Here is a 25,635-nt window from a genome sequence, read left to right as displayed (position 1 = left end):
GGCGCTGAGAGGACGTGCGCGTGGCCATGCGTACTGAAACCCGCCCCTTTACAATAACCCCCAACCTACAAAATGACTACTGCTCTGCCTCGGCCGTATTAGCCCTGTTGTATCGTCTGAAACCGAGTCCACGGGAGAAATACAGGGCTTAAAATCACAACAATTCGACACTGAGGTTTATTTTCTCTGCTGACTGGTGTGGGGTCTGGGTCGCGCTCTTGTGAGGTTGCTACGAGGAGACCGAAGTGACATTTCATTCATCCATAACAACAATGGCAGCACAGGATTTCAATTTCTTGCTCGCGACGGATTCTTATAAGGTGAGTGGAGCCGTTTTTCTCCCCGCCCCCCATTTATTGTTCTATTTCGAGTTTTTTCCCCCCGTTAAAATGTTAATAATACCAATTTATTTGAGTATACAGTGTGCTACGCCTTCCGCCCAGTGTTTCGCTACAAAACACAGCGCATCACGAGTAAAGTTAACGTTTGCATTTTTAGTCAGTTGAATGTGTTGACTGCTACAACGTTGTATTCAGCATGTAAACTGAAAGCAAGTGAACGCACCAGCAGTGGTTGGTAGTAATACATTGTGTTGTGTGAAACGTATCAATGCACCCTGACGTTTGTTAAAACCAGGAACAGGACTTACGGGGGTTAACGTTAGAGCCCTAGTTGGAGGCAGTTAAGTTTCGTTATCACCATACCTAAACATTTTACCGTACCGAGTATAAACGCAATCTACCTAAACATGTTTTTATCTAACCACATTTTCTAAGCTGTGTCTTAGCATTCATAGTTTAATTAAAAAATAACAACTAGGTTAAATTAGGGGCTGACCCTTATTATTTTTCAGGGCCGATGCCGATTATTAGTAGTTACCGATAAGCATTTGCAGTAAAAAGGAAAATCTTGTTATCAGTATTTACAATATGGAATATAGCAAACACCACCACAAAACTTTGTTTCAATAAAAATGTTTAATCAAAACTGACACTTTCAACATCATATACAGCAAGTTCCCAGCAACTTTATTTAAAAAATAAAGTCAGGTGAAAATGTAAATTAAAAAATAAACAAATGAAAAGAGCTCACTGAGGTTTTAGGAAGTAAAAGTTCCTCCCACACTGACACTCTCTTTGCACTTCTCACTTGTTTATTTTATTGCTGATCATAAAAGCAAAATGCTGATCCTGATAATCAGTATCAATAATTAGCCAGACCAATAATCTGTTGACCCCTAGTTTAGTCATATCTGCTCACTCAAAACTAAGAAAATGACTTCTATAATATTTCGATTTGGAGCCAGCTCTTAGTACAGTGTTTGATGACTTGCTCAGTATGGCAAGGGCCCTTAAAATGAATTGGGATTGTCCTGTCCTGTAACAGTTGATCCTCTACATTCAGATAAATACCTAGTAATCCACACCCTTTTTTGCCTTTACATTACAGCATTGTTTCCTGTCTCAAAGAGCCCAACCTTTTATTGTCTGCTTAGCTTTTGGTTTCACTTCAGCCAATCCAAAACTGAAATCCAGTTGTGAGTCAGTCGCCCGTATGGACTGTGCCATACTGTAGCTTTTGCTCAGCTCAGTAGAGTTAAGTTTCAGATGTACTAAGTGCACACTCAGGGCTCAATATGCAAAAGGGCCCAAAAAAATTACTTGGAAATGACCTGTTAATAAATGGTGTGAGTACAGACTACCAGCCTGTGCTAATGATATTGCCTTATTGGTCTTTTCCTGAGAGACATGGTTACATAATGTAAGAAAAAGTCTAAATATTGTGTAAGTCTGACTAAAACTGGACTTGTAAAATGCATGCCATATCACTTAGCCATGCTCTTGGCTTAAGTTTTTTGTTTACTTTCTTCACTCCCATTTCTAGTGCACTGAGCTGAGCAGCCGATCAGAGTGATATCATTCACCAAAGCACTGTGCCTTCTCCAATGGTGATTCAGCATGCTGAATCGGCTGTAAAAAACCTGACAAGGGCCAACGAGGGCCAACAGTGTGGGACACACCGCAAAGACTAGGGCGACAGATGTTCACAGACCATCAGCTTGGTGTGTGAGGGCTGTAAGAGAGCCACTTTTTAAATCAGGAGGCTCAGGAGCTGGTGTTGGCCACACATACTTGAAACGGCACACAGAAGCTGGGTTGAAAGCACTTAATCATTTAACATGACAGCATGTATGGCAAAAATAAGCTCACCAAAATTACTAACATTTCAGGGAAGGTGATTGGCAAGTCACAGAAACAACTTTGCAGTATATTTGCCATTGCTGCACTCAGGAGCTAAACATATAATTGTAGATACCTGGCATCTACTGCACTCTTAACTTTAAGCTGCTTCCCTGTAGTGAACATTGTATTTAGTAGATGCACTGAAATGATCAAAATGCTTTAGACTTGCCACTGAATTCCAGTTTTTCCTCCTTTGTGTCAGAAAGAACAGTAACCCTTTGAAACCTGAAGACATTTTCGTGTGCTGAATTCAAATGCCATATACAGTCATTTAAACCTTTGAAACATGACCAAATGATTTCTTTAGAAAAATGAGGGAAAAAGGCAATGAGCAACTTCTTACAAATGTGTTAATTTTTGGACCATTTCTTAAGTTGCTGATTGCCTTCGTCCCATGCTTTTGAAATAAAACATGCCAGTTTGCACAAATTTGAAAGGTTTAAGTTTATCAGTAGCAAGTGAAAAACAAATGACTTTGGAACGAGGAAAGCAAGAAAGAAAGAAGGAAAGAAAGAAAGAAAAAGATGAAACACTCACTACTACATGCTTACATAATAGTGACTGTAATAGTGAACATAATCTCTTAAGTTAAAGTCATGGTGTGATTCATTGCATAGTAATGCACACCTTTTTTTCTCCATTGCAGTGTAGTTATGTGTATCCCAGAACTCAGCTTGTCACTGGCTGTTTAGCTTTCAGTTTCATTTCAGCCAACTGGTAACTTAAGTCTTGCAGCGAGTCAGACCTCTGCTTCACCAGGCTGTCAGTATATACAGTAGCTTCTGCTCAGCTCAGTAGAGTTAAATGTCAGATGTCACAGTTAGATGTCATTCAAAGGTTTGCACCGTAGCCAAATGGCAAAGGTCTGGGTGATGACCAGCCGGGCTTTTTATGAGTGCCAGCGACCCCTGAAAATGAGTCCAAAGCAGCAGCACAGCCAAGAGGATTCCTCCAATGTGTCTGTCATCACAATCACATAATAGAATCTGATTTGGTACATTGTGATGAGCTCGTTTGAAAATCCATCGGGTTTACTGGGTTTACAGAGCAGCATTTTACATGATTTCTTTCAACTGCTTTTTCATTGAAAATTTGGAATTAGTATTTTAGCATTTCGCATTTTTTTTTATTTTTGAGTTAGATTATATTTGAGTTTTGCATTGATGATCACGTTCTGGTCACAGAAATTATGTTGTCAGCTACAACGACACTAATTGTTTTTATCCATTCAGTTTGAAAACTGAGCAGCTTCCTTGAACAAACAATAAAAGTTTAAAATATTTTCAGAAATATTTAAATGAGCCTGAAATTTCAATCACAGTGAGGCTTGTGCCTCCGATAAGCCTCGGGATACACTGTTAAGGGAGGCCTCGTGTCTACAGTATCAGGCACACTGAGGTTATGTCAGGTTATGCTACAATCCTAAAATACCTGTGGGGTATTCATAGCATTTTCAGCTTCACCTGGCATTGCCTTATGGATGGCACTGTTTATCCATAGCATGTATTTTCTCCGTATACCAGATATGGTAAAAAGTGTGAATGTAACAATTTTGTTTACACAGTGTATTTTAAATTTATTACTGGAGCTGAGCTTGAAATTCCAAGTTTAACCAAAAATACACAATCTTGGCAAAATGGATGCCACATGCATGAACACAGCCAAAATGATCAAAAAATGAGGAATGGAAAGGGTATGCCAAACAGTTCCTAAGGGCTAATGGTCTAGAACAGCTGTAAAGCAGAGTGATGCAAGTGTGGTTAAAAGTCTCAACTTTTGCTTTTGTACTCCCTGTCAGCACTCCCGAAATGCATCTCGTTTTATCACTTACTGTTTGGAACAAGCTCTGTACGGTTCCATACTGTATAATGCTGATCATGGTGCTGAATGGCATGACTATATGCCTTTTCACCAGAGCATTAGCCAGTGGCTACATGTGACTTGGCTGTGTTTTTTGTTTTGTTTTCCACGTAAATTCCAGGTTGCATAACTTGTGTAATAATTAACGACTATATCCAGCACACACCCACAGCCCAGCTTAAGAGCACAGTGAGCTTTAGCTCTTGGTGTTTGACTTTCTGAGGAATTCACAGAGCTCTGATGCGTCCTTGTGCCCTGCTGCGTGCAGCTCTTAATCCTTCAGTACACCCCTGGACTGGATTGGGTCTGTTACCAGCATGCTAATACCATAATCATGCCTGTGTGTGTGCACACACCTGCTGCTGGCTACTCCTTTATTCTTTAGTGGGGCTTTTTTCTGCGATGTGTTCAGGGACCAACCCCCACTAATAATAACAATGATTATTATTATTATTAATGATAATAATTATTAGAAATAATACTTTAATGATTGACTTGAATGATTCTCCACAAATATTGAATAACTTCACTCTTACACAGTGCAGTGTACCCCAAATTAGGGATGTACATTAATATTGGCACGTCATTGGTAACGGCAGATAATGGCTTTGAAATTAAACATAAACCCTAAATGAACATTTTTACCAAACTGAAAGGCCAATAAAATGACTTTGATAAGCTGAAATAGGTCAAATTTGCCCTGGTTGTGGCTATTTTCAGAACTGTCTCAGGGAGAGCATCATCCAAGTCTGTTAACCCTTTGAATCCTGAGTAAATTTCTTTAAAAAAAACATTGGAAGCAGGCAATGAGTAAATTTGTAAGCAAAAAAAAAGTACAGGAAAATTAGCGCACACAAAAAAGAAGAAAAGAGAAAGAAAAAAGTAAATACAACAGTTGGGAAAGGGCTCTTTAAAAATAATAATAATAATTCTGCAACACATTTTTAATATAATTATGACAATTATAAATGCGCTTTTCTGGCCATTTTTCCCTATCTTATTTCAATAATCTACTTAATTTTTGCAAATTGCAAAAATTAAGTAGATTCATTTCTTGCCTAGTTGCTCCTTGCCTTTTCCTCACGTTCTAGAAAGAAATCAAACTGATTTGCTCGGGGTCCAGAGGTTTAATTACTTATGAAAGGTGTCGGAATGCTGCACAAGAAAGTGATGTCAATCCAGGTTTTAAAGTGTTAGGAATTTTAAATTTTTGTTTAAAATCTTTTAGATAAAAATAAAAATGGCTTGTCTTACATGTGACCTAGGTTAATGTAGCTCTTGTTTTGCCCAGTGAATGTGTATTTTTTTGAAAAGCATTGTACTTCATGTCAGCCATCACGATAAGAGTAGGCATAATATACTAGTTCCACGACAGAAAAGACTTGGTACTCTCTGCAATTAGGCGGTAAGACATAAATCATACTTACATATACAGACATATATCGGCCATAAATGGGCATTAGCCAAAATTAGTTGGAAATAAAAGCATATCGGATATCGGCAAAAATCCAATATTGTGCATCCCTACCCCAAATCACCTCACACATGAAATGGTCTCCTGATGTTTAGTTTGGAAAAATGTGAGGACATTTTTATTAGAAATAATACTGAATAACTTCACTCTTATACAGTGCAGTGTCACCAAAATCCCTTAACGTGACACACACACACACACACACACACACACACACACACACTCATGTAATTATTGGAACGGTTTAATCTGTTGCTTGTGTTTGCTCGAGCCCGTTGAAATTGTAGTACACGTGCGTGCACATGACCGGGATGAGACCACCTCTGTCTCATTTTGAGCCGGGAAAGACCCTGGTTTGAAGTTAGACACGGAGGGAAAGAGAGAGGTCTTTAATCGGAGGCTTGGTTAAGCAGAAGAATGTCAAGTGAATGCCTCTTGAAGTTATTTCTTCCAGTGACTGACTGGTTGTTGCTGTTGATTATTGCTGCAGGAGCACAAAGAGAGACTTGTGCTTCAAGCCGCCATCATTTCTTCCCACACCGATCCAGGAAACACGTTTACTGTACACGCAAACATCACGTTGGGTTTCAGCGTGCCGTGAGTGTTCTTACTGGGGTTTTATTTCATGCTATGTCACAATACAGCCTGGCTTGGCGTGATAAGATTAGAAGGTGAGGGATAAATAATACCCATACTCAGAAAGATTCTTAGGATTACATTGTAACATGTTTAAATGGGACTCTAGTCGTTTGTTTCTGCAGGCTGCTTATGTTTGACTTCTGTCTTTTTCTTTTCTTTCAGATCACACACTACAAACAGTATCCTCCAAATGTCAGCAAAATCTACTCTTACTTTGAGTGCAGACGCAAGAAAGGCTCCCAGTTCAATGAAGTGTTGTTCTTTGGTCTTCAGTATCTGCTCAAGAAATACCTCATAGGTACGTTCACATCCTCCCCTCTGATTTAAGAAATTACAGAACCATATCCACCTTATTTCTAAGGGCACAACTGTAGAAATGATTATGGATGCAACTTAATATGAGATAGAAGTAGCAGTAAGACTGTTAAATTTATTGATTTCTATGGTTAGTCCTACTGGCTAATCTTGGAGGCTAACCGCCAACTGTGGTTGTTTTCCAAAGTAATTTGCCTTCAATTTATCAAGCATTTTTTCCCCCTTTTTTTATTAAATGATGTTTTTAACAAGGAAATTAGAACAGAGCAGTTTTAACACATACTCAAGAGACATGTTCACTGTCAAAACAAAAGGCACAACTCCAGTAAAGATAAAAAAAAAAAGCAATAACAACTAAAAAAAAGAAAAAAAAGTGCTTTCACAATACCAATCTACCAATTCATTCTAGCAGCTGCCAGTACCATATTATTCAGACATTCTCTACATTCTCTCTATTAGTTTCCATTGCCCACCGACAGAGAGGAATAGGTTGCCACCTGAAATGTGTAACGTTATACTGCATCGTCCCGTATTACAAATTAAAATGCACTGTCTCTCACTGAATCAATACAGGACGTGATTTATCCCGTTTTTGTACACACCCTACTCTAATGCATACACTATGTTTTCACATGCTTGCAGTGACATCAGACATAAAGCCAAAAGAATTTTGAGAGTGGAGAAATATTAAATCTGAATTTGTGGAGGAGAATAACACAGAGAATAACAGGTCTATCACTCAATGTTAGTGCATGACGACCCCTTCTTTCCCTGTCTGAGAATGGAGTCTCTGTTTACATTCGAAAAATTGCCTATAATAAAATAAACTCAGCAGCATACCTTCAATTATGTTTAATCATCAGTTGTGTTACTGATTTACAGTAGTTCTTTCATATCATATAAAATAAATGCCTAAAGTAATATTTCTGTACTCCAACTTTATATTACTGGTGAGAATCAGCAGATAGAAAAACATGTAAACTGCGCCGTTAAGGCAGATGAAGAAAGTCGCACCCACAATTCATGCAAGGCATCCTGCAGGGTTCGTACAGACATGAAAATACTAAAAAAAAGTCACGGAATTTGCAAATAGCAATTTTCAGGCCTGGAAAAGTTTTGGAAAACTAGATATACGATGAAAGTATTGGAAAAGTCATGGAAATCTGTTTCACAAACCTCTGTAATAACAAATGATGTGTTCAAGACATTTGAAAATCTAAGGATAATTTCCGTTTTTACAGTTTCTGGATGTGATAAATGGTGTCATTTTAATGATTTTTAAAGAAAGCATGCTTGTTTGGAAGGTATATTTTCTTTGTAAATCACCAAAAACTATTTTTAAAAAAATCGCAAACATTTTTCTTTAGAAGTTACCCAAAAAAAGAAAAAAAAATGGCGATGTTTTACTTTAAAAATAGCCAAAATTTTAAAAAAAATCACTGTAATACTATCTTGAAATGAATAACAAAATTTTTTTAAAGGAAAAAAAAGTCTTTACAAGTTTTTACAAAGAAACATGGCTTCCAAACCTGCCGGCCCATGGGTTTGGAAGGCATGTTTTCTTTAAAAAAGTGGCAGTAAAATAAATAGAAAATACAGCAGCTAAAGTTGTATACCCCTCCCCTTAACCAAAATAAAAAACATTAGTTCCTCTGCAGTGCTCAGAAAAATTATTTGAAGTGCCTCCCTGTTTTTGCAGAACCACCCCCCTTCCTCTCATTAGTTACAAACAGTCCCCAAGTTATGTTTAAATATTCAGTTCTAATCTGGTTCTAAATTCATTATTTTTAAATAGGCTGTTATATAGCACTGGAAAAAAAACAATAAGAGGTACTGGTGGTCAACTCAGAGAATGTATGGTTTTGAAAATTAGCCTCAAAATCATGCAAAAGTCCTGGAAATGTATTGGTAAAAATGTGTATAAACCCTGCTCATGGAATAATGTGGAGGGGGAAGAAAAGTGGAAAAAAAGCATATCTACTGGTTCTTTGCTGTTAAGAAACTGATGTACAAGCAGGAGGAATATTCCTCACTGTACTTGGTTGTTCAGACCTCAGAAGTGTCAGCTAAGTAGTTTGGTAAATCCAAGCATCTTGTGGAAACAAACAGAAGATGAACTACACTGGCACACTGTGATATATGGTGGCTGTTTGTTGATGATCTGATCATAGAGCAGGCTGGACAGTTTCCTGGAGGCTGAGTTAAACTGTGGTGTTTTCTGCTTGTGTCTGAGGTTGTAGTTACTGGGTTTGTTCTCTACAGGCCCAGTGGTCACAGAGGAGAAGATTCAGGAAGCCAAGCTCTTCTACCAGATGCACTTCAAACAGGCTGTGTTTGATGAGGAAAGCTGGAGGAAAATCCTCGAGGTAGACAGAGATTTTCAACTGTCAATCTGTCTAGACAGATTTGTCATTATATATCTAAGCCAGAGTAAATGTGCTTGTTACTATGTCAGAAACATGATGGCCGTCTCCCTATCCGGATCAAAGCTGTCCCTGAGGGAAGGATTATACCGAGAGGAAACGTGCTCTTCACTGTGGAAAACACAGATCCCAGCTTCTACTGGCTCACCAACTACATTGAGGTAAACCCAGAAATGTAAAAATTGTAGTGTGATCTGTCACTAATCATGAGACGGCATGGTTCTCATGAACATAACTGATGTGAAATAAAGTGTTAGTGTTTATTAAAAGACCATAATGCTTTTTGAAAATGAAGAGAATAACTATTAAAAAGTATCATGAATGCTAAAATTATCATTGTAAGTCATCCATATAATATTATACAACTGCAGAACTGAAGAAAACACAATAACCCATAAATTTGTACAAAATCCAGCACAAATTTGTGTTTAAGAATGCTCTTTTGTGTGCATAGATTCTGCTCTTACCTATGAACAAATCCCAAATATGAAAAGATTGGTGAAAATCAGACTTTGTTAAAAATTGCACACGTTATCTCTGTGGGGATCCCTTAAGTCTTTCTACAAAATTTGGCAACCCATTTTATTATACTTGCCATCGTTCACAAAACAAATATATAACTGAGCTCTTACCACTTTTATTATATTTTTTATATTATTTTTTAATTTACTTCTTTTGTGATTGTTGTTTTGTCTTTGTCCTGGTATGCCTGTGAATGTGTGAATGTTTCCCTTGGTTGGGTGAGAGGGACCCATCCCTCTGTGAAGGTGGGCGGGAGTGCGGCTCTAGTGCTGTTTTTTTCATTAGGGCTTTTGGCTGCGCCGGGCCAAACTATGCTGCGCTGATTTGCATTTCCAGTGTCAGTTCAGACATGCCGTGCCACGTGAAACCGCGCCCGAGATGGACCTTCTCGGGACAAGGTCCAAAAGCACATACGGCTGCCCTCAAGTGGGTAGCGCTGACATTTCGTGGACCACAGCACCCCCACCCCCCCAATCCAACATTGTTTTTATCACTGAATTAGCAGCAATTTGTTAGCGGGTTACAAACACCGCAGGGAGGAGACTCAATGCAGAAACACCCTCAGTAAGATAAAGAGCTGCAGACAACAGCAACATATTTGGGATTTGTTCTACAGCACTTCTGCAAACAGCTCATGTCCAAAAGGTAAACTTCTTTCACCTGCCTGCTGTGCCACAACAAAAAACAAAAACACACACACAAAAACAACGGGCCACTTTAGCCAGCTACTTTTACACATCATCACTCAAGACCAGTCGAGAATGTCAGTTTTGCACAGTACTGCTATAACTTGTGATGATCTGTAAACTTAAGGTCAAAAATGTCTACATCTTAACTGAGGCAATAGTAGTCTTTATCCCTGCGACCTCTCCACCACTACTTCATTTAAACTTTTCCAAACTTTAGACCTTTAATCCCTCAGAGGCATTTTGGCTGGAAAGAACATCAGTATTGCAGAACTGTCAATTCATCTTTGCTGTCTTTATCTTCAACAATTCTCTTTTCTTTTTACTCATCAATGATCTGATCACGCTATCTGTCCTCTCTCCTCACATCCATGCTATTTTTTTATCCTCCTGTCTGCTGACTGCAGACCATGCTGGTCCAGATGTGGTATCCCATCACAGTCGCCACCATATCCAGGGAGTTTAAGAAGATCCTGGCCAAGCACCTCAGGGCCACCTCGGGCAGCCTGGAAGGCCTGGACCTCAAACTGCATGACTTTGGCTATAGAGGAGTCTCCTCACAGGAGGTCAGGAACACTTTCTGTTTTTTGGTTTTATTTAGTGAGATAACATTGAGGTTGGGAACAATGAGTTTCAATCTAAACTAATCCAATTAGGCTAATACAGTTTCCAGAAATTAGAATCAAGGAGACAGGTTGTATGAAAAATTCATTAAGAGATCATTTCTAAAAAAGGTCTAAGATTTAATTTCAGTTTTAACCAGAGAGCCTGGTGCCAGCAGCTGCTCACTCCACTGTCGTTCACCAGCTGCCAAGTGGAGCCAGTGTTAGCTGATGACAGCCACCCCTGCCATAAAACAAAACCAAATCAATCAATCAATCAACAGCTCCACCATCCACAGTCAGACACACGGCTGCTTATTTGACCTACAGCTCACAACTCGCACCAACAGCTGACGCCCTCCATTGTTTTGTAGGCTCAAGAAACATCCTGATGCCGACTACTGACTGGAGTTTACAGCCAGTCGGCGCTCCAATCTCATACTGCTGCTCATACGGCAGGAGAAAATAATTGCACACACAGCCGCTATTGGCTGTTCTGTTCTCCTCCCCTCTCTTCAATAAAAATGAAACATAGATTCTGTTATAGTTTTTGATATCAAGATCTTTTTTTAGCTCGACATCGTCTCATTTTGGTCATGGAAAGAAAGGCCGTTGAATAATTTTCATCATAGTCAACAAAATGAACACTTATTACCACTAGTGATGCACAGACACTGTGTTTGTATTTCTTCATAATCACTGTCTGTATGGCTATAACAAGAGCATTTCCTAACTTTCTTAATATTGTGGTTGATGTAACTGGTTTGTATTTTCACTAAAAATTTAAATGTACATGATCTGTGCAACACATGATTATCCTGGAATATGTACTTCGTGTATATGGATGTTTATGTTGACGTTGTCAGGTTATTGTATGACATCTTACTGGTTACATTACTGATTAAAGGCACAAAGGTTAGATTAAGAGCAGCCAGTGAAAGTCAGGGAGAGTCTTACATAATAAGTATAAAGCTAGAATGTGTGCTCAGTTATTAATCTTCTGTACAGCGGAGCCAATGAGTTTGTGAAAGTGTTTCATTGTCAGAAGAATCAAAAGTGACATTCTCATAGGTCACATTTACTTTGATGTGAATGGATTTTAAACCAGCAGTAGGCAAGATGATTTTTATAAGCACATTTCATACTTAAATGCAATTCAAAGGGCTTTACAGATTAGTCAAGTCAAATCAGGCCAATCACAAGGCCTGCCCCAAAGGACTGTACAAATAGTCATTTCAGTGCAATTTCAATTTGATCTATAAAGTTCAATACCATAATTATCCTCTAAGGGATTTCCAACATTCAACATCCCTCTGCCCTTGGACCCTCACAGCAGGTTAGGGAACCCCCCCTGCCCCAGCAGTGGGTTTATTAAAACATGAAGGCAGACTAGTGTCAGCGCAGTGTTAACCTAAAGTCTGTGTGTGTCTTTTTTATAAAGCTGCTCAGTGCATGAAAGGACAAATCTTTAACACTCACTCATCTGGCTGAATGGAATCATCAGTGTATCCCAGACAGAATGACTGGCTTTTTGCACCGAGGTCCTCTTACTGGTAACTAGGGATGTGGATCAGACCTGGTTCTATTGAGGACCCGGTTCTGCCTTTTCAAAACCAGAAAATCAGTCAACTTCAAGAACTTTCTACTGTCTTTGGGTTAAAAAAACTCCTTTAACTCCATGTGTTAAAGGAGTGCCCGCTGCTCTACAGCGGGCACAGTGGGAAGAGCACCCAAACTTTGTAGCAAGCCCTGACTTGAAAAATGATTAATCCAGTTTTGAAATACACGTGGAAATCAGCAGGATAAGAGCTAGTTAACTAAACAAAGGTTTTATTGTGATGTGTTCACGGCTCAGTAAAATGACCATTAGGCAAAGGTTAATGAAACGTCATCATGATGCATCCAAATGTAACATCAAGAAAAAGAAAATTTGTGCAAGAAAAGAATAATACAGTTATCGAATCAACAGTAGTATCGATAAGCTCAAACGTTATTGATTTTCAGGTTTTAAAAAAGAGGAACCTGGTTTTCGGTAGGAATGGGTTTCAATCCTCATCCCAAGTGGGGTAGATTCAGGACTTTGGGGGGGGGTTGAACTGAAGTTACACACACCATTCAAACAGCGCAGTAGCTGATGGTTTCCACTCTCCTCTCCAGTCTGCAGCATTAGGTGGAGCAGCTCACCTGGTTAATTTCTGCAGTACAGACACAGTAGCTGGGCTGCTAATGGCTCAGAGATACTACGGCTGCCCGATGGCTGGCTTCTCCATTCCAGCAGCAGAGCACAGGTAGAACACACACACACACACACACACACACACACACACACACACACACACACACACACACACAGATATGAAAAACATGGATTAGACTGTGTTTATCCTGAATGTAAAATCCTGCTTATTTTGGCTTTTGATCTAGAATCAGTGTCACTATTCTGCACAGTTGAGTTGTCAATGAACTGCAAGGAAATATCTTCAAATATTGGACCTAGTGTTATTATCTCAGGCACCAAGAGACTGAGTCATTGATGACTTACTTCCTGTCATGCAGCACCATCATCTCCTGGGGGAGGAGCAGGGAGAAGGAGGCGTTTGAGCGAGTCCTTGATCAATTCTCCTCGGGGCCAGTGTCAGTGGTCAGTGACAGCTACGACATCTTTAACGCCTGTAAACACATCTGGGGAGACAAGCTGAAGGAGAGAGTGATGGAGCGCAGCCAGGACTCGTGCCTCGTCATCCGTCCGGACTCTGGAGACCCCGCGGAGACTCTTATTGAGGTAAATAACAGGGCTCGGTTAGACAGTGATCTCAGTAAACCCTTTAATATTTACATTTTGTCCACTAATGAGACACTGGTACATTTGGCAGGGCCTGCTGAGTTCTGCTCCAGGTGATATGAGATAGTCTTTCATGATTTTACCCAGCTATGAGCAGTTGTTAGAGATTAAAAAAAAACCAACCTTTTTGTCTGTTTTTCAGCTGCCGGGTAAAATCAAAGAGTGAAATTTGGCTAACAGAAATGCCCACTTTTCAGTTGTTTTATCTTAACAATACAGTTCATCCTTTCAACAAATCTTTGCCTTTTCACATCTGAATAACTTCAGCAGTCAGGGGCCAGTGACAGACGATGATTGTTTTTTTTCCGAAAATGTTTAAACCTCTCCAAGGGGGGAGGGGGGGTCTAATTTGGTGACAGCAGGTGGCAGATGGTGAAACTTCCAACCAACCAAGTTGCAGTAATTGTGATTACACATTAGTTTTTTTCTCACCTGTGCTTTTTGAATTTTGTCTTTAAATACACCCTGCGTGGCTGTGAAGATTTGATTCAATCACTGAAGGTAGTTAGCAGTCATTGTTTTTGTTATAAAAGTGTATTTCCTTTCTTGATGCTACGAACACTTCTTCTTAGCCCTCCTTTGTATTGATCAATGACTCAGATTGATTGAGGTTGTAACATTTTGCTTTATTCTGCTTCATCTAAACATGGCTGACACCTTAATGTATGAATGTAACTCCAGAATAACATATTTGAAATGTCTCCTGTAGGTCCTCAAGATTTTGGAGGAGTGTTTTAGCTGTTCTCTGAACTCTGTGGGATTCAAGGTTCTGCCCTCTTACCTGCGAATTATTCAAGGAGACGGTATTGACCTCAGCTCAGTGGAGGAGGTGAGCAAACGTTTGGATGTTGTTATGGCCCGGGGTAACTTATCTTGATACATCACATTTAGTGTTTTATTTCTGTAATCTCTCCTGTTGCTTTCCTGTTTTGATCATTACTTCATCTATTAGAAACCCCTCCACTCTGTCTTTCTGTAACTTATTCAGCAGCTCCATTTATATTCTTATCAGCCTCAAATTAAATGGAAATTTAAGCCCCTGTTGTGTGTAAGAGTCCCAGAGGTAATTTTAAAAGAAAAATCGCTGTAGTAGACAGCACAGCAGGCAACACAAACACTGCATTGATTTTCATGTGATTTTTCATAAAAAAGCAGAAACATTTTAAAATTCTACAACCACACTGACACTCTTCACAGAAGGGCATAGCGTTTTTTTGGCCTTTTAATGGTTTGGGCTATCAGTCCTGTTAGTTACGCTGAAATTTTACTCACATTTCAGGCCAAGGACCCCTCAGCTGAAAGGGGGGCAAAGCAGGGACCCCCTGCTACATACATCAGGGTTTTCCACACATTCATTTATTTGTGTAATTAGATTGTTGGAGTTGGACTGGTTATTAGAAACTCTATTGGAATATTTATACCGTTGGGTTGTATTTAGTGCGCTCGGGACAGAGACAGCACAGCAGGACATCAGGCTCGTTGAAAGTGAAACCGTTCATTCTGCTGGGTCTAAAACTTTCCTTTCACTTACAAACTGCCCCTCTCATTTATCCATCTGATCTGATCAGCTGTCAGCTGACAGATCAATTATCCACCCCGGGAGTAACAAACTGCTGCTGAGGGGGGAAAAATGAAATCATGGAGAGCTCTTTCTGCTGCACTGCATTCACAGACCTGCAAAACCATCCAGATTTAATGGGAGATGATACAAAGGGACACACAGGCATTTAAAAGATGCCAAAAATGAAGAAACAAGTATAGTATCAAATTAAGTTGCACATTAAACCTGGCTTACATTAAAGTGCCATGGATAAACAAGAAGAGGCTGATTTATCTTTGTTAATAATGTGATTCATGTTAATGTGTTTCAGACATATAAATTTTAAAAAATAAATCTTTCAAAAATTATCAAACAAAACTTGGTGGCCCCCACTGCATTAACTCTGAGGACCACCTAGGGGTCACAGCCCCCTTGTTGAGACCCATGGTATAGAGGAGCAAGTTTGATTTCATTTCTGAGTAAATCTTTTAGAGAATAGAGCATTAAGTCAAACAAGTTAGTTCTAACCAGTCTGCTCACTTTAGGGAGGTTTCTAATGACTTTCACTGTTGTTGAAGCAGGAGTTAAACAGTAGTCATCTAGCCTGTTGACTCATGTAAAAGTAGGAAAACGCTTAGAAAACAGTCAAAATTGAGAACAGTTTTTATCCATAAGGTTAAACATTTGAAATCACAGTTTTCAATAACTAAATGGTATTTTAAATGCCCCTGAAATGTGCGGCACTTTGCACTGTGTGTTACAAACACTGCACATTATCCTGCAGAACCAAATAACAGCTCACTCAATAAGAGTTAACAGTTACATTTAATTACTGTGTGTATAAACACAAATCCATTCAAAAACACGCACACTCACACAGTTACTCTCTTATGCATGAGTGTACACTTAAATTGACAGCTGAAGCACCTGTCTCTGAGCTGAGCGATGAGACAACCAAACTCCTCCCATTTCCCTCTTGGTATGTTAATAATGAGTTAAACCAACTAGTATTTCTAGTGCTGACTAGCGAGGGTAGAAATGTAAGGGACTGGTCATCTTATCACTCACCACCTCAGCTTACTTCCTGTGAATCTGTGACTAGTCTCTGTGTCCCCAGAACTCTGCACAAAAGTTGATCAGTAAAATTTAACTCATATGAATGATGGCCCAAACTACGAAAATAAAACCCATGTTGTATTTATTTAAGATGTATTAAGATGGTCTGCATTTTTCTGTTTTATCCTGTTTTGAAAGACAGAGGGATCACAATTTCTATGCTAAATCTAAAAACATTGAAATGAAAAGCAGGACCTGCAGCCCCTCCACCCACCTACTTGCATACATGCAAAAAGAAAACAAACACTTGAGCGACAACACATTGTAGTTTATTGGTAGCCTGCAGCCACCATGGTCACAAGTGGAGTCCGAGGTGACGCAGAAACAGCAGAACTAGACAGTACTCATGATGTACTTAAGTCACCGGTATGGCAACATTTTGACCTCCTCTTGAGTTCTTTAAACAACCAACGTGTCGTTGACACAAACGTAGGCTGTGCTGCACACCACCTCAGGCTACATGACAGATATGGCGGGACAAATTTATGGCAGGACATATTTGCAGACAACATGACAAATAAATTTGACAGAAACGTCTGGCTTTATGCATATGAGGAAACTCAAGCTAATGTTTTAAAGTACCTTTCTGCATCTAGTGGCTCTTCTTTTTGATCCCAGTTGACTGTTGAAATAAGTTATTATTAAGTTTTGAATACATTATTTAAGTTGAGACAATATTGCCTTAGTGTGCAGCAAAAATATGGCAGTCACATGAGGGTTTCCGCCACATTCATTTATTTGTGGCAGGCCACCACAATCAAAACATTGGCTGTATATACCATTCAGCTGTTAATTACGTCACACTTTCTGTGAGTAGAATGCACTCTGGGCACAGATGGAGCAGGAGAACATCTGGTGCAGTGAAAGTGGAACTTAAATGTTCATTGTGCTGGGTCTAAAAGTTTTCATTCACTCACTCTGCACTCTGATTCTCCTCTCATTACCTATGCTGCGTTCATGAACCCACAGAGACGTCCCAAATTAGAGAGGGGACACAGAACGATAAAAAAGGGACACATGCATACAAGATAAAAAAATGGGAAGTTTGTTGGCACCTTATTCCCGTGATCATCTGCCCCCACACAAGTTTTGTGGGAAACACTATATATCACACTTTTTACCTTGTAGAAGAATTTAAAAATGTAAATGACAGTTGTTGTGGCCGAACAACAAATGATCAAGACTGGACTCTTACAATGGCATATCCTCAGTTCAGTTCTGAAAGAAAAGTTTGAATAGAAAAATGGAATCAACCGTGACCATAACTTCATAAGTCTCATTGAATTGTCGATAGTTTAATCCTGTGAATTTTGGATAAACATCACTTCTCTTGTGCTGCGTTCAGGCACCTTGAAAAATCTTTAAACCTTTGAATTCTAAACAAATTTCTTTTAAAAACATGGGAAACAGACAATTAGCAGCTTGACAAAAAAGTGTTTAAGGGAAATTTGTGTATTTGGATTTTTTTTTAACAAAAGGAAAATGCCCAAAAATGATATTTATGGTTAAGATCATTTTACATTTTAAATTATTTTATAAAACTATTATCATTATTTTTCATGCACTTTTTTCAGGTCATTTCCTTTTTTTGACTACGTTTTTACGTTTTTGTCCTTTTTTGTTGTTTTTTGTTGTTTCAGGTAATTTTCTTGTACTTTTTACATTATTTTTTTGTTTGTTTTGCTTATTTTTGGGTGATTTTTATGAAGTTGCCCACAGCATTCCTCCCATGTTTTAGACAGAAATCATGCAAATTTGGTCAGGTTTTAAATGGTTAAAGCCACTTTGTCCAAATATGAGTGTGTGTGTTTGTCATGGTCCAAATAATTACAAAGTTTGGATATTTTGCAACACCAACCTGATGTTTTGAAGAGTAACTTAACCCCTAAACCTTTTTTTCAATTGAAAAGCAATGTGTTGTTGATTGATGAATTTGACTTTAAAGTATGAAAGTTCTACATACTGAGTATAAATATGAACAGTGACTGCCCTCTAAAGGTTGAATCCTGGCTAAATCCTGGCTGAAATTAAATTTGGGTGTTTGCTGATCCTGGTAACAGGACGCTAAGCCGAAAGTCAGGGGCTTTAGTTACTCTACAAAAAAAAAAAAATATTTTTGCCGTTTTCTTGACTACAAGACAGTTATAGTTCCACTTGCCTTAAAATGTTTCTAATGATACGTTTAGCAAATGAGTGATGAATACATTTGAAGCCCTTCTTTCTTTGTCTGTAGATTCTCCAGAAGCTGAGTGATGAAGGCTGGAGCGCTGAGAACGTCTTCTTTGGTTGTGGCAGCGCTTTGCTTCAGAAACTCAACAGAGACACACTCAGCTGTGCTTTCAAGTGCAGCTATGTGGAGACTAACGGCAAGGGGGTGAGTGGAAGGGTTGGATGCTGCAACATTAACTTTCCATACGAGATTTTCAGTTTACATTTACTGGCTCAAACGTAGAAACTTTAACAGATTATTGTTAATTATCGCAAATACCTGCAGGCTCTTTCAGTGCAGATAGGGCAATACATCGGCAGTCACTTGATAATTATGTTGCTGCACTAGTTTTTGATTTAATAATTTCTGATTTGATCTGTGTCATGATTATCATAACAATTATTTTTACCAGTTCATAATTCGCAATTTTTTCCATGCATTTCAAAGGGGCCATTTCATGCTTTTTGGGGTTTTCCCTTTTCTTTATGGTTATGTGTAGCATGTTATGCTTGTTAAAGGTCTCCTAAGTAAAGAGGCCCAAGTCCAAGCCAAAGGGAGCTCTCTCTCCCTCAGAAGACGCTGCCCCTAAGCTGCCTGAAAAAGCTTGTTTGGGTTCCAGCATTTACTTCCGTAACTTAGTGATATCACAGTGTAACATATAGAGTAGAATGTGCATAGATAGAGCCAGCTAGCCAATCAGAGCAGACTGGGCTTCTCGGGCAGCGGGACATAATTTCAGACAGACTGTTTCAGACAGAGGTGCTGCAGCAGAGGCCAATACAGTATGAGACACACAGTGTGTTTTTTGAACATTAAAACAATGTAAATCTATTCTAGTAGATCCCCCAAATACAAATATGATCCTGAAATTGAGCGTAATAGGGCCACTTTAAGAGAATGTTGGGAATCCAGACGTCACACAAGCTGAACAGTACAACAGTATACCTTAATATTAACTGCAATTAATTATACGGCATTGTTCAATAAGCACCACATAAATACCATGTATTTTTTGTTGGTAAAAAATAATTTTAGAGAAAATTGGGAAAAAAATTAGAGATGTTTTCTTGTATGGCACAGGTACAGTAATCCTCACAAAGACTGTTTTCAAAGTGCTCATAAGAATTTGGAGGTGATGATTTCCATCAGTTTTTTAACTATTTTTGTTTGTATGTGTTTTTTCCAGATGGACGTGTACAAGCAGCCAGTGACCGACCCATCCAAGGGGTCAAAGAGGGGTCGATTATCACTGAGGAGAAACTCTGACGGCTTCTTGGAGACAGTAGAGAGAGGAGCAGGCAAGCCTGAGGAGGTTAGTCCCAGCATTCTGTTTTTTAACCCTTAATGAAATGAAACATTAGTCCTTTTTACACAGAAATCACACTATACAAAATATGTTCTTCGTGCTGTCTCAGCATTTTTACACAGAACCAAACAACAGCAGCATCATGTAGCTCCATTGTGTGATTATAAACAGCATGCTGGCATTGCAGAAGCAAAGAGGTGTGATGTTTTACACAACAGCATCAGCCTCTAGTGTGACACAAAACATAAGTGTCGACAGTGTTTTCTAAACTATAACAATAGCATAACATGGCAATAACAATTATTTACTGTCCCTGTTTTATGGCAGCTGATCTTGTCCTCTGCTGTGAGGTTAAAGAGCTCCCAAATCTCCCCATTTTCCCAGTTCGTGTGCATTTATGGTAGCTGTTATTCTTCTTTGAGTTAGCTGCCAACTGCTTTTTAAATCCCCCTAGCTGGTGGCACACATAACACGCTGTCAAAACGTCATCCCCATCACACTCATGTCCCTGCCCTGCCGGCTTTACTTTTTACTTAGATCTCATTTCAGCACTGTCACTACCTCCATCGCTGGCTCAAAGGTGAGACTGCTGTCCCTCCATTTCGCCATCGCAGGCAATATAACAGTGTGATATTCTTGCCTTTAACAGGCAGTTTAAAAGGGGCTAATGTTTGCATATGTGTGACGGCTTGTCTTTTTAATGTATTTAACTGAATTTAGAAATAGATAGACGTAGATAGATAGATACATGTACTAGGTGTTTGAAATTTGACTCTGATACGCTTTGAGAATAAAGATGTTTCATACTGTGAGTTTTGTGCTTCCGTAAAGGTGGGAGAACTCACAAGACAGATTTTTTTAAAAAGAATGGTCAAATTCTGTGCAACAGGCCGACATAGACTTTTAATCCTCAGTATGGGTCAAGCTTTTAACAATGGTTGATGTTGCATTTCCCATAATGCAGCGTATGGCGTCATTAATTAGACTCTCCCCATCTGGAAAATGCCAGGTTGTAAGAAAAGCTTTTTGTTAAAAAATGGTGGTTTTGAGCCGAGCAACTCGAGTAACGTCACTTGCTGAATGATCTCAAATCAGCAGAGCTCCTCCAAACACAGCGTGCATCACACAGCTGCCAGCATTAAACACATTTACAAATGCACAACATTTAACAAAATACAGTATCTGGAGAGAATTATGAAGTGCAATTTAAACTAATTGCAGAATTGTGGATTTTTCTTTCTGTGCCTTTTTAAAGGAAACACATTTGGGCTGTTTCTTACAGTTTCTGTACTTAGTAATGTGTCTTTGTTCAGGACCTGCTGGTGACTGTGTTTGAGAACGGCACCTTGGTGCAGGACTACTCCCTGGAGGAGATCAGGAAGAACGCTCGGCTGAGGGACGAGGAGGTGAACCCCACCCTGCACAACCACGATCAGGAGCTGCTGCACAATCATATCATCAATGGGATTCATTAGATCGGCCACAAAGCCTTTCACTATGCACACAATGCCATCACACTCTAAACTCAACATGTTGAGGAGAGTGAATAAGCTGGTTCTCACAAGACACTAACATCTACTATAGCAAAATATAAGTATTATTGATTACAGTAATCATCAGGTATGGGTCACACTTGCTAATGATAGCCGAGTGCTTGATATACAATATTTAATGAAAGGTCAGCCTCATATATCAGCACAACAACACACTGCTGCAGCCCAACTTTTTGCCCTTTACTTTGTGCTTTGGAAACACAAGTCATGTTCATAACTGACAACATCACACACAGCAGCAGTGCAAAATAACCACATTTTGCTGCACTGTCACTGTTTGGACAAAACAAAATCAATGAAGCCAAACCTGTTGTTTCCATTTCCTGATTTCCACAAAGCACACTATGACACCACAGTGTTCAATACTGAATAAATAAAAAATAAAAAAAAAAATCTGAAATTAAAAATCATATGAATAAATTGTGTAAAATATATAGATGACCTAATAATTTGTGGAAAAAATAGAAGACATTGTTAAAACCAACTCCTTTTTATCAAATATTTCATCATTAGTTCTGAATTTAATGTAAGTTCATTTTTATTAAACTTTTTTATGCCCTTTTTTAAACCGCAGTTTTTATTTCATAACCACATGATAATGACATCATAGTCCGTTGTCATGACGATGGTCTTGTCAGCGCCCTCTCTCCTGTCAGCCAATCACAAACCCCCCCCCACAAGCTCAACAACATTTAGACACCCAGCTTCTCAAATTGGAGTTGAGTATCCCTAGGGGTACATCGATGAACTGCAGGAGGTACCTGAGATTTAAGAAAAAAAAGGCCCAAATACATACACGCACAAACAATGTCACAGCAGGGGGTCTCGAGCAGTCGAGATCCCTGAGCAAACACACCACCAACTAGTCCACACGCCATACCTGATCCATACGTGGACTTGAGCCTGTGATTCTCCAGTTCACAAGTGCCCAGGGACTGAGTTACTGCCGACCCAATTGATGAGGCTCTTTTGATACGAGACAGGGGTCATGTGATTGGCTGAAAGGCTTTACAGGAGCTGTGACAACAATGTCAACTCACCTTTTGTAAATTTGATGGATTAGTAGTGGTTTGATCACATGATTTTGAATATTTTAGTTACTAACATACACATGATTGATTCATTCATTCATTTTTTGATGTTTGTGATTTTAATATCAAGAAATTTCATCTGTGAAGTTTGAAACCAAAAGAAAAATCGGTCAACTCAAAACGCAGTCACAATATCAACAGCATTTTATTTCAAAAGTGATTTGTATTTATTTATTTTGTATCCTTTGCTGTTTGGTACAATGTTGATTTTTGATTAATGAGTTATTAATGATGCAGATTAACCTGAGAAGACAGACCTGGACATTAAACTGCCTTTACTAAATAACAGGCCTGATATTATGCACACAATGCAGACTGTAGTGAAATATTAGATGTCAGATATGATTTAGGAGTCAGTTTTAAAGAATTTTGATGTGATTGGGGAAATTAAATTCATTGGGATGGCCTCTGTTGGAATAATACATATAGATCGTAGTAAAGAGCAGATCGGGTAAAATATTTTTTGAAATTCAGGCTTGATTGGCTGAACCTTGGATTGACTTATGGACATTAGTCCTTTGTAACCTGATCAAGTCTACTTGATTTCTTTGAAAAACATGGGAAGAAGGCAGTGAGCAACAGAAGAAGATATGACTGAAGAAATTAAAGAAAATTGACTTGAAAATATGTTTTTAAAAGAAAAATAATAATTAAATCAATCAATCAATAATTACAATAATAATAATAATAATAATGATAATGATAATGATAATAAATAAAAGAAAATGAAAGTTTAAAAAAACCATTAACAACAAGGAAATTACCTGGAAAAAGTGCTTAAAAATATAAAAATATAGTTTTCCCTAGTTTTTCACTTTTTCATCCTGAGACATTTTTCCTGAGCTTTTAAAAATATTTTTTTAATCGACTAATTCCTTAAAAATTTTTGTACATTTCTTTGCTTTTACCTGAGTTTTTTGAAAGTCAAACCTATTCACAAAGGGTTCAAAGTTTTAAATACTTGTGAAAGGTATCTAAAAAGCAGCACAAGAAAAATAAAATCACTTCAGGTTTCAAAAGGTTAAAGGAAACATTTCCTCTGATATTCTTCTACACATAGAGTCACACTGCAGCCCCACTATACGTGACCAATTTGCTTTATCAAATCCGCCAGGCGCCGTTGGTCGCTTGTACCTGCAGCTTGATCGTCTGTCTTCATAAGAGCACTCGATGAATTTTACAAATTAACACGCTAACTTGTCACACTGCCAGCTTGGTCAGCATCACAGGTGTCCCAGCATCATGGGAGACAATTTCTGATCGCAATTATGCCATGTTTAGATGAGAATAACCCTCCTAAAAACGAAGTCTTTCCTTTGCATTTAAAAAAAATCCATGTTCATATGATAACAGCATGAAAACAGTCCTTGTGTGCACGGATCAGCAAAAGCCACTGAAAAACGCTGTAGTATGCACGCCAGGCTGGCAGTGTACCTTTGTAATGAAACAATATGGAACACCACGCACATGTGCCAAGTGTGGCCATGATGTCACTGTTCTCACAAGATAGGCGCATTGCCAGTTTACACCTCGACAGAAGGGGTGATGTTTTCAAAAGATTACACTAACTGTTATGGAACAACACTAAGTTTGCATTTTCAGGCCCCCAAAACGCCGTTGTCATGTAAACGAAAGACCAAACCGCAACAAAACTTTTACATTTCATGAAGAAGCATTGCCAATTAAATTTCCCCATAGAGTTCCCCAGAAATGAGTCCTAAAACCTGAAAATTAATTAGCGTTTTAGCACCTCCGGTTCCCTCGTCTCAAAGCCAATGAGTTTTTTTTAATGGTTTTTTGGTTAGCAATTTTTAAATAGTCTGTGGTTGACAAAAACTTTGACGTTTTGTTCTGTGACATAAAATAGAAACAAGTGGCTGAACAGGGTGTCATCATGCTGAACCTCGTTGCAGTGACGAGTCCGTAGTGTTGTTGGTCCTGAAAGTTGGCACATTTGTGACGATTATCTGGTTGAACAAAATATGTCAGTATCATAAACATTTGTCCACCACAGAGCTTATTTTCTCAGTGATCCAAAATCCAATGGAAATATCCAGTAGGCTGTTTGACGAGGTAACCAGGACGACATTACCTTCCGGGTTGGCCTACAGAAAAACATCGTCCCTGGGGAACTTAATAGTGGGGATGCACCATCAGTCTCTGATGTCCACTGCCTTTCTCCCATTATTCTATAAAGTTTTATCATGAATGTATGATAAAATGTATGTATCCGCCTTCCCTCTGCCTTGCCTACTTTAGTTAGAACGATTTTATTTCCCAGAATGCCTTTCAACAACCTCCACACAAGGGGCATTATTATGTCAAATAGTTTTGCAGAAAAACCAGCATATCTACATTTAAACTGTGCATTCTCACTGATGTAGCGCATGTAAATGTATTATCTGATTACCTGCCTTAACCAACTAATTGTATTATGTCAAATATACTGAAATTTAAAGTGGTTCATTTCTTTTGTTTTGGGCAGGTAGCAGTGTAGGAAATGCTGCCTTCATTTAAGCCAGTTCTGTCAGACACTACAGATACCATGAGCTAAAGTGCTGACCAATGAAAGAACCAGCTAGACTGCTGTTGTATTTTTATGCATGGAACAACTCCAAAGCTACTGCTGCTGTTTTTTAGCTGTTCAGATCCAGATCATTGAAAATCCTTCTTTCTCTACACATGCCACTTTATTTTCTGTTAACATGTTTGATGTTTTTGTAATATTTAGCAACAAATTCCACATGAATCACATTCAGTTTCAGACTTTATGCATTTGACTTTCTTCCTGGTTACCGCTCTATAGGGCAAAGTTTACGACCAACACTGAACAACATACGGTTTACCTGCTGTGTAGTATTGGCACTAATCATATACTGTATGTAATTATATTTTGTAAATATACTTTCGAAAAGACTTTCTTTTAACTTATCTGTATCTTTTAAATGTTCTGTATCTTTGATTTTTTTTGCGTGTTTAAAAAAAAGTACCTTTTGTAAGATTAAAAGAAAAAGAAAATTTGCAAAGTTTCCATAAAACATTAGAATGGCAGAAAATGGTATTTCACTAAATGACAAGAATATGGAACCCACACAAAAAATATCCCACATGTGGCACACACTAGGTACAGAGGGATGTTATGATCCCTTTAAATGACTGTAATCAGTTGTCATCAGGAGGATACGTATGAACATTTTTATTGTTAGCCGACCCA

At 38.7% G+C, this 25,635-nt stretch overlaps 1 protein-coding gene across 1 annotated transcript; it reads left to right on the top strand.

Moving 5' to 3' along the window:
* Positions 1 to 34: 34 nt before the first annotated feature.
* Positions 35 to 25,338, top strand: nampt2 (nicotinamide phosphoribosyltransferase 2). The gene is made up of 11 exons (XM_042498787.2): positions 35 to 320; positions 6,379 to 6,514; positions 8,794 to 8,897; positions 8,987 to 9,115; positions 10,570 to 10,728; positions 12,922 to 13,052; positions 13,321 to 13,546; positions 14,316 to 14,435; positions 18,496 to 18,636; positions 19,658 to 19,783; positions 21,091 to 25,338. The coding sequence occupies exons 1-11, from the start codon at positions 273 to 275 to the stop codon at positions 21,250 to 21,252; spliced, it is 1,482 nt and encodes a 493-aa protein (XP_042354721.1). The 5' UTR covers positions 35 to 272; the 3' UTR covers positions 21,253 to 25,338.
* The last annotated feature ends 297 nt before the right edge of the window (positions 25,339 to 25,635 follow it).

The sequence above is a fragment of the Plectropomus leopardus genome, chromosome 2, assembly GCF_026936395.1.
Source record: "Plectropomus leopardus strain MGB_pleo_1.0 chromosome 2, ASM2693639v1, whole genome shotgun sequence".
Taxonomy (NCBI): Eukaryota; Metazoa; Chordata; class Actinopteri; order Perciformes; family Serranidae; genus Plectropomus; species Plectropomus leopardus.
The sequence above is the reverse complement of the archived record's forward strand: the minus strand, read 5'-3'. Positions and strand labels throughout refer to the sequence as shown.